The sequence below is a fragment of the Haliotis cracherodii genome, unplaced genomic scaffold, assembly GCF_022045235.1.
Source record: "Haliotis cracherodii isolate W230 unplaced genomic scaffold, xgHalCrac1.p SCAF_1, whole genome shotgun sequence".
NCBI classification, from domain to species: Eukaryota; Metazoa; Mollusca; class Gastropoda; order Lepetellida; family Haliotidae; genus Haliotis; species Haliotis cracherodii.
Genome location: NW_027266264.1, coordinates 10,113,971 through 10,122,784, shown reverse-complemented (window position 1 = coordinate 10,122,784; position 8,814 = coordinate 10,113,971). Strand labels below are relative to the sequence as shown.

General features: G+C 42.6%; 2 protein-coding genes across 2 annotated transcripts; both read left to right on the top strand.

The window, feature by feature from the left end:
* Positions 1-1,553: 1,553 nt before the first annotated feature.
* On the top strand, positions 1,554-2,816 carry LOC139459653 (neuropeptide S receptor-like). Its single transcript, XM_071241263.1, has one exon. It carries the CDS (start codon positions 1,554-1,556, stop codon positions 2,814-2,816), a length of 1,263 nt encoding a protein of 420 aa, XP_071097364.1.
* Positions 2,817-7,176: 4,360 nt separating this feature from the next.
* LOC139459649 (bombesin receptor subtype-3-like) lies at positions 7,177-8,436 on the top strand. Its single transcript, XM_071241248.1, has one exon. It carries the CDS (start codon positions 7,177-7,179, stop codon positions 8,434-8,436), a length of 1,260 nt encoding a protein of 419 aa, XP_071097349.1.
* Positions 8,437-8,814: the final 378 nt, after the last annotated feature.

The following is an 8,814-nucleotide window of genomic DNA, read 5'->3' as shown; positions in this document are numbered from 1 at the left end:
GAAGCCCAATGTGCCCAATCACGCCGACGTGTGATTTCCTCCCAACCCCAGTTACTCACTTCAATAATAGCTGGAATATTGCTGAGTGCGGCGTTAAACAACAAACCAACCAACCAACTTCCTATTGGATGTAAAACATCATACGAACTTTCATTTTAACCAAATAAACTCAGTAGTCATAGGAGGACATTACATAAGGTCGTTCTGACGTGACCCGTAATGAGATGTCCTCAGATCTTTGTTCAGCGGCAGCGTGAACCTAGATCTGATTTTGCACCAGATAGGCGAGATTGTACCAGATAGGGTTTGACAAAAGCTGCAGCGTGGGGATGACACGAGGAAACATTATCTACCCAATCACGTTGATGCATTTGTTTCCTGATATCTAGGAACCAATTTGTTATTGTAATCTATAGAGGTACACATCAGTAGCTGAAGGTTGCTTTATACTGACGCAACTTGAGGTAAGTAATGCTTACGACGTTCATTTTTGAGCTATGTATTTTCATGGTCACAACACATCACATCGTAATCAATGTTTTAACCATTGCAAATCAGTAGGGGGTGAGGGTGTGGGGAGGGGAGCGTCGTTGATAGCTGAGTTGTTGAAGGCACCGCAATACGCTATGCAGAGCTGCGTTCCTTATGCCTGCCATTGGTTGAACTCCCTCATAATGGTTCTCGGTCTGTCATCACCGTGTAGGTAGGGTTTCCCAGAAGTTGTAAACGTCTCAGACTTGCATCAACTCTGGATTTCCTCCTACATGAAGACGACACACCGTGATATACTGTTCAAAGCGGCGCTAAACTACGCACTCAACTAAGACACTCACTCAAACACAGTATTCAGGTGTAGGCAATAGTGTATTTTTCTCTTTTCTGATTTTTTAGAATCATTTACAACTTCGTCCTTGATGATACATCGCAGTTTCGTAATTTGACAGCGCTGTAGCTCACCTGGGTATGTAGTCGATCCTTGAAATGTAAATAAAAACACAGCCACATAAAGTTGAGGCATCATTGATAATCACATATGTTCTGAATTGATATTCAAATACGTTCTGAATGATACTGAGGACTAAAACCTAGTTTCAGAGAAGAAATTGCAGAGCCAGATATCCACATTAAGAGAATAAAGAGCATGTGCAAAACACAAATACAGTAAACTACGTTTATAATGAACACGCTTAAAACAAATTGACGGATATAACGATTGTTAATGTGTTTTGATCACGTCCATTTGCTGTATATATGCTTATAACGAACTACGGTTATAACGAACTGAAATTTGTGGTCCCTTTGAGTTCGTTATAATCGTAGTTTGTAGTATTGCAAAATAGATTGAACACCAAACTTCCTTAAAACAAAAGGCAATGGCCACAAATATGTTTTCAGATATAGCATATGTGGTGGCCATACACGAAATCCGTTTGTCTTGTATGTTGACATTTCGATGACATTATTACCTGGGCATTTTCTGTATTGTAATGCACATTCATGTCACTAAAAAATGACCAAGAACATTACTTTCTACACACACATATACTGGAAATATGGCGACTGGCGTCAACCTCACCCTTCAACAGTACAATGACACCTACAACCGCCGATACCTCTCTGCTACTGTGTACGTATCGGTCATGATGGTCGTTGGCTTTGTGGGCAATTCTGTTGTTTTTTACGTATACCTGAAGAAGTTCAAGCCGAGCACAACTAGGTGTTTCATTCTTGTGGTAGCCCTTCTGGATTTTCTTAACGCCCTAATGTGTTGTCCAGTACAGATATTTCAAATGACAAACTTTGTAACGTTTGGGAGATCCGGGGCGTGTAGGTTCATGATAACGTGTGTGACTTATTTCAGCACTGCGTCTGGCCAGGTTTTAATCTTAGTGGCCGTTGACAGATACAAGAAGGTGTGTCGACCCTTCCGAAAACAGATGACGCAATATACAGCAAAACTAGCTTGTGGAATTCTTTGTGTTGTGTTGCTAGTGCTCATGATTCCGGCTCCACTGATTTACGGGCCAAAAACCGTGACACGATATAATGTGAATATTACCATTTGTCGGCCCCTACGAGACAGAGAGGACTATTATAAGGCGTACACTGGCTTTTGGATGATCATGTTATTCGGATTGGTTATCTCCCTTGGTGTCCTGTATTCCTGTATCTGGTGCCGAGTATATCAACAGATGAAGAACAGACAGACCTTGATACCCTCAAGTCGTGTTGAAGGCAGTGCTGGTCCCTCAGAGCATGGGAAGCAAAATCAGTGCGCGTGTCAAGTCGAAGGATGCCTAAAATTGAAGTCGACTCAAGATACATATCGAAGTCAAGAAACCCCAGCATCCAGCCATGATTTAACCTCACGCTCTGTTCCTTCACCTTCTCCTTTTTCAGAGAGCGCACAAATAACTGCATCTTCACCTTCTGTTATGGAAATTAGCTCAGCACTTAACTCAGACAGCACACACAGATTCAGCCATAAAGATTCACCCAACACAAATTCATCGCTGCCAATGTCTGCCGGAACCGGAGGTGACGTCAGAGCGACGTCACAAGATCAAGCTGTCCGAAAGATGACATTGACGTTATTTCTGGTAACGATGGTGTACGTTCTTAGTTGCGTTCCCTATTTCATCGTGACAACTATGATGTCGAAAGACCCAGATAACTACGAACTCCTGGCCATGAAGTACACATTTTTCTCGATCTTTGAGAGGTCCTATCACCTCCAGATCGCTGCCAACCCCATAATCTACAGCTTTCTTAATAAGCAGTTCCGCAGCGAACTCGGACTGATTTGTAAAAGGTAATGGTGACAAACTGCATGTTAGTATGCAGGAGATATGGCATCCGGAACAGATTTAGAACTTGAAACAAGGTGATTATTTTCACTCTCCTCTTTACTTACTTTACTCCACATATCTTACAAGAATATAACAGTTTCTTATTAGAACTGACTTGTCTTTATGTAGTGTGTTAAGTTTTTAACAGCATTTCTCTTTAATGAAGATGCTTGCTTGATGTGGCAGAAAGGGAGGCAGGTGGAACCCACGAGTGAGTGAGTTAGTGAGTGAGTGAGTGAGTGAGTGAGTGAGTGAGTGAGTGAGTGAGCGCGTATAGTTCCTTTTAGCAATATTCAAGCAATATCACGGCGGGGGACACCAGAGATTGACTTCGCACATTGTAGCCATATGGGGAATCGAAGGGGGATGTACGCTTTAACCACTCGGCTACCATGGGTATGGTGCTTACATACCTATGTCCATGGCGAATAGGGCTCTATGTTCGATGACGGATACAAATAATAGCGACAATAGGGTCTCCATAGTCATAAGAAACGACAGTCGATTGTACGATTTCGACTATATCATACGAATGTGTCTGTGTATCAGTTTCAATTAGTGCTGATGCCAGGTGCTCGCGAAAAAGGTGAGCGTATCCTGCCCCACATGTGGCACCCGTCAAAAACACATGCAAAGGCAAGCCAAAAGAATTCACCTGAGCAAATAAGGGAACATCTGATGCAAGCCAAAATTGGGAATTGCATCGGACATCAATTTGGTTCCTGGTGCGTCGAATTTGGAAAAGACCTTCACATGTCTTTTGAAAGCGTTACTCTATTTCATTTCTGTTGTTACCTTATTCGAACAACTTTTAAGCATGAGTCGTACGACGCCCTCTGAAATCTTCGTACAAAGACCATTGTACACCAAAGACTGGAAGTGATGGAATATTGCTCAACATAAAGGGTAAGTTGACTATTGGAAAGTTGAAGTCATCCCTCTCTCTTGTCATACAGTCTCGTGGAGAGTTTGCGTCGCTCTGAATCTTGATCTAAATATGAAACAGATGAGGCGGTCTCACTGTGGCCCAGTTTAAAAAAATTATTTTGGCAATTCCGATTCATACGCATAACATGAGAAAACATACAACTTCATGGATAATAACTTTTGGGTTAGTATATTTAGCGACGTTTCAATGAGGATTCTGACACGGTTTTCTGACGGTGTCATTACTATCGGAGAATGGATGATACCAGGCGTTGACGAAAGGGTGAGCATGTCCTGCTCGACTTCATTATTAACATTGTGTTTCCCGATTGTGTTTTATTACGGTTTTATTTGTATGGTTTCTTAATCTCACCATTCCTTTACTGTTATACAAGCGTTTATTTAAATTTATTAAATTAAATTATATTGGTTTTAGTCAATCAGACGTCTATGTCTTTAGAAGAATACGGCACACGTAGTTTAACAGCTGGGGTCATCACAGATTTTCAGAGATCCATTCAATAATTTTCACCACTCTTTTCCTTTTACCTCTAATGCATGAAGAATCTGATTTGGCACATAATCGAGACTGATTATTCCCCTGGCGTGTTATGTTTAACTTTGCACAGTGGTAATCGGACAAGTCCCACCCCATCAGTGCTAACGTTTGTATTCCTTGAGTATTATTGTCCCATTGTAGCGATTTCCCTCCGTGTGGTGAACCGGAAGTAAGAGATGACAGGGTCAAAGTGAAGTCGTGTACTGATATGTCCGGTTTGAGAATAGGAAATATGCTCACCTCCTGCATGTGTAACATATCTATTCACCATTAAACAAGACCACGCATCCGTTGTTGCGATGAAATACGTTCAGATGAGGTCCAAGTCAGCGTGAAGGAAGGAGTTTTGTCGTCTTTATTCACATTTCCATTTGCCCAATTAACAGGTTTGATCATCTTGACAGAATTGTGTGAAAGTTAAAAGGTAATACTACAGTTTGCACACCCTTAAGCTTAACGTGTCGTGGTAGTGTGCTGTTTGTCAACTTGTCGAGTTTAATTTCATTGCAACCTTTTTGTTTCTGAAATACAGAATTATTTATCTTTTAAAAACGCCCTTAGCATCAGTTTAGCTGAACCTTCTTCGAATTCTTGTCTAACTGACAACTGGTGTTGGGTAATTGTGTAGTTAATAATTGTCTCAGGTGACGTATAATGATAGTTAATTGTCTAGGTGGCACCTGGTGGTTGGTAATTGTCTAGGTGGTACAAAGTGGTGGGTAATTGTCTAGGTGGCACCTGGTGGTGGGTAATTGTCTAGGTGGCACCTGGTGGTGGGTAATTGTCTAGGTGGAACCTGGTGGTAGGTAATTGTCTAGGTGGCACCTGGTGGTAGGTAATTGTCTCGGTGGAACCTGGTGATGGGTAATTGTCTAGGTGGTACAAAGTGGTGGGTAATTGTCTAGGTGGAACTTGGTAGTAGGTAATTGTCTCGGTTTGAATCTGATGATAGATAATTGTCTCGGTGGAACCTGGTGGTGGGTAATTGTCTAGGTGGTACAAAGTGGTGGGTAATTGTCTAGGTGGAACCTGGTGGTAAGCAATTGTCTAGGCGGCACCTGGTGGTAGGTAATTGTCTAGGTTTGAACCTGGTGGTGGATAATTTTCCAGGTGGAACCTGGTGGCGGGTTAAGGTCTAGGTGGCACCTGGTGGTAGGTAATTGTCTAGGTGGCACCTGGTAGTGGATAATTGTCTAGGTGGCACCTGGTGGTAGGTAATTGTCTCCGTGGAACCTGGTGGTAGGTAATTGTCTAGGTGGCACAAGGTGGTGGGTAATTGTGCTAGGTGACATCTGGTGGTAGGTAATTGTCCTTGTGGCACCTGGTGGCGGGTAATTGTCTAGGTGGCACCTGGTGGTAGGTAATTGTCTAGGTGGAACCTGATGGGGGGTATTTGTGCTAGGTGACATCTGGTGGTGTGTCATTGTGCTAGGTGACATCTGGTTGTAGGTAATTGTCCTTCTGGCACCTGGTGGTAGGTAATTGTCTAGGTGGCACCCGGTGATAGGTAATTATCAAGGTGAAACTTGTCCTTGGTGACAAATGGTGGTAGATAAATGTTTTTAAGTGAAAATTGTCCTGGATGGCAGCTGTAGGTTTAACAATGTCGAAACGAAGGACAGGCTTGTACAGGAGCCCATCAGCATAACAAAGAATCCGTGACAATTTCAAACCGTAAATGCCGATCGTGAGCACACATAATTCGCAGCGCAGCACAATATCTACACATAATTTCTCATGATCCAGTACAAACTTTACTTTTTAGTGAGTGAGTGAGTTTGGTTTAACGCACTTTTTAACAGTATTCCAGTTATATCAATGCGTGTCAGCTTAATGTGGGAGGAAAGACCGAAGTGATGCAGGTCTCAGACGTTTACTACTTTGGTGAAACCCACGAGCACGGCCATGGTGCTGACAAACCTAGAAACATAATTGGGGCGAGCCGGGATTCGAACCCACAATCATAGGTTTCTGGCGTGCCCAAGGGACGCAACTCTGCACAGCGAATCGCGCCGACTGGGCCACACGTGGCCCCTCTACTTTTCAAATAAGTACCGAAAAGCTTTTGCATATTATATCATTCTCCAAGAAGTTCTGACACACTAGTATAAATCCCCATCAACTCTTCCCAGGCTGTTTCAGCAGGCTTGTGCTGGGAAGGTCCCCTGGCAAGATGACAACAGCAGAATGACATATAATTAACCAGTTGAGAACAATCGCATACTACATCCTTTCGGCCCCAGTCAAGTTTATCCTGTTTGAAAATGTATCCTTGTGCCACATCAAAGGTTATTTCACTTGTCGATGCGTTAGGATATATTTATAGAAGCATTTGCAAGGGAAGCCCTTGGTAAGTGAAGACTTAAATTAAGAATAATCTATTGTAGTGTTGAATTTCATGTATGTGTGTAATGTTTATTATTTGTTAAGGTTATTACACCACACATTAGTTCTACTTACACAAATACACCCGCGAAATAACAAAAGACGTTAAAAGGTGGTAATTGTTGTTACCTTGTCTTGCGATCGGCATTCAGGGTCTAAAAGAAGAACCGGTCAGTTCGGAGTCAGTATACTGTGTCAGAGTGGGGTATTCATGTTAATCTGCGGCATGGTATCTTAGTGAGTTAGCACTATAAATCGGCATCAGTCCGTACTAGTACAAGCAGCCACACACACACACAGACACACACACACACACACACACACACACACACACAGTGCATGCACATCGCTTAAACCCAATTTCGACTCACCTCTCCTGAAAAACATAATATTGTCGTTACATATTTCTCAATGTACTTTAATACCGTTTTCTTTTTTTCATTCAGTTCACCAAACATGTCTGTGGAGTTGAGACTCAACGTAAACGTCAGTGTCATTCAAAACGACCCTGACCTTTATCTTCGTCACTATGACAACAAATACGCCCTACAGGCCTTGTCCGCCATCTTGTTTCTTGCCATCTTGATGCTGGTTGGATTCGTGGGGAATTCCCTCGTCTTCTATGTGTATCTTGTGAAATTTAAACAGAGTTCCACCCGATGCTTTATTGTAGCATTGACAACCTTTGACCTTATTACGTGTATGATTTGCATTCCGACTGAGATAGCAGATATAAGGTATCACCACACATTTGGGCTGTATAAACTGTGTAAGATATTGCGATTCCTTGGAACGTTATCAGCTAATGCTTCAGGGTCTATGCTAGTAGCCATTGCTGTGGACAGGTTCAGGAAAATATGCCGACCGTTTAAAAAACAGATGACACCTTTGATTGCCAAGGTTACGATTACCGTGTGTTCGCTCGTGAGTGTCGTCGTGTCATTGCCCGGTGCTATTATCTATGGCTCTAGAGTAGTTGCAACAGATGACATCAATATTAACGGTTCAGACTGCTCTACGTCAGACGACTATATCAGGACGCCCTACCCTCTCATCTTCAATGGAGTCCAGTTTTTCATCTTCATCTCCTCAACACTTAGTCTCTCTGTACTCTATGGTCTAATATGGCGGCGGGTTGCCCGGCAACGGAGACGAACGAAAGCCGTCAATAAAACTAAACAAAAACTGGAAAAGGATGACAGACAGAAAATGGTACCAACTCAGAACAATACATCATCGTCAGATGTCCAACATCCGCCAATTACAGGTGAAACAAACCTGTCATGTTCCGAGAGAAGTAATTCCAACCTTCCTACAGTTACATCACAACGCATAACAGATCCATGTCCAGACGCCCCTGAACTCATAACATCTGTATCCCCACCGAGCAGCCAGCCCTCCAAGTGTGGAAGAAACAAATTCCCCGCCAGCACATCGTCACAACGTCCAAGAGGTCAGAAGACGACCTTCATGCTGTTCCTCATCACCCTGGTGTTTGTGCTGAGTTTCCTCCCGCACCTGGGTCTGATGGCATCCAGGGCTGTCAACAAACACGTGTTTGACGACCTTCCAGGAGCTGGGATAGCAGCTACCAATATTTTACTGAGATCGTACTTCATCAACAGTGTCTCGAATCCTATCATTTACAGCTTCTGTAATCCTCTGTTCCGCCGGGAAGTGACAATGCTGTGGAAAAGGTTGACGCGAGGTAAATAGGGACACAAGCTTTAGAATATGTCGGAATTGAATAAAACAATAGACAGGCTGGCAAAAGAGATATTAGAGCCAAGGCACATTAAGCCATTATCGCTTAGTAAACCATAGAGGAAACACGGAAGACAACTAGCTGTCAATTCATTCATATGTGTGTTTATCACATATCACAAAAGAAACAATGATTTGATACATCGTGAGCGATTATGATTCATTGCAACGAAGTGAATCGCGGTTTGTTAGCAGGATTTGTCAGAAAACGCTCTTTTGAAGCCAGATGTTATAGAACAATTACTAAATGTTTATAAACAGTTATACATGCCTGCAATTTATTATTATTTTACAAGTATTCTGAACACGTCAGGTGTGGCACTTCCGAAT

Bases quoted from the DNA above. Each gene is read 5' to 3' on its own strand.
- LOC139459653 (XM_071241263.1), top strand. From the start codon at position 1,554: ATGGCGACTGGCGTCAACCTCACCCTTCAACAGTACAATGACACCTAC.
- LOC139459649 (XM_071241248.1), top strand. From the start codon at position 7,177: ATGTCTGTGGAGTTGAGACTCAACGTAAACGTCAGTGTCATTCAAAAC.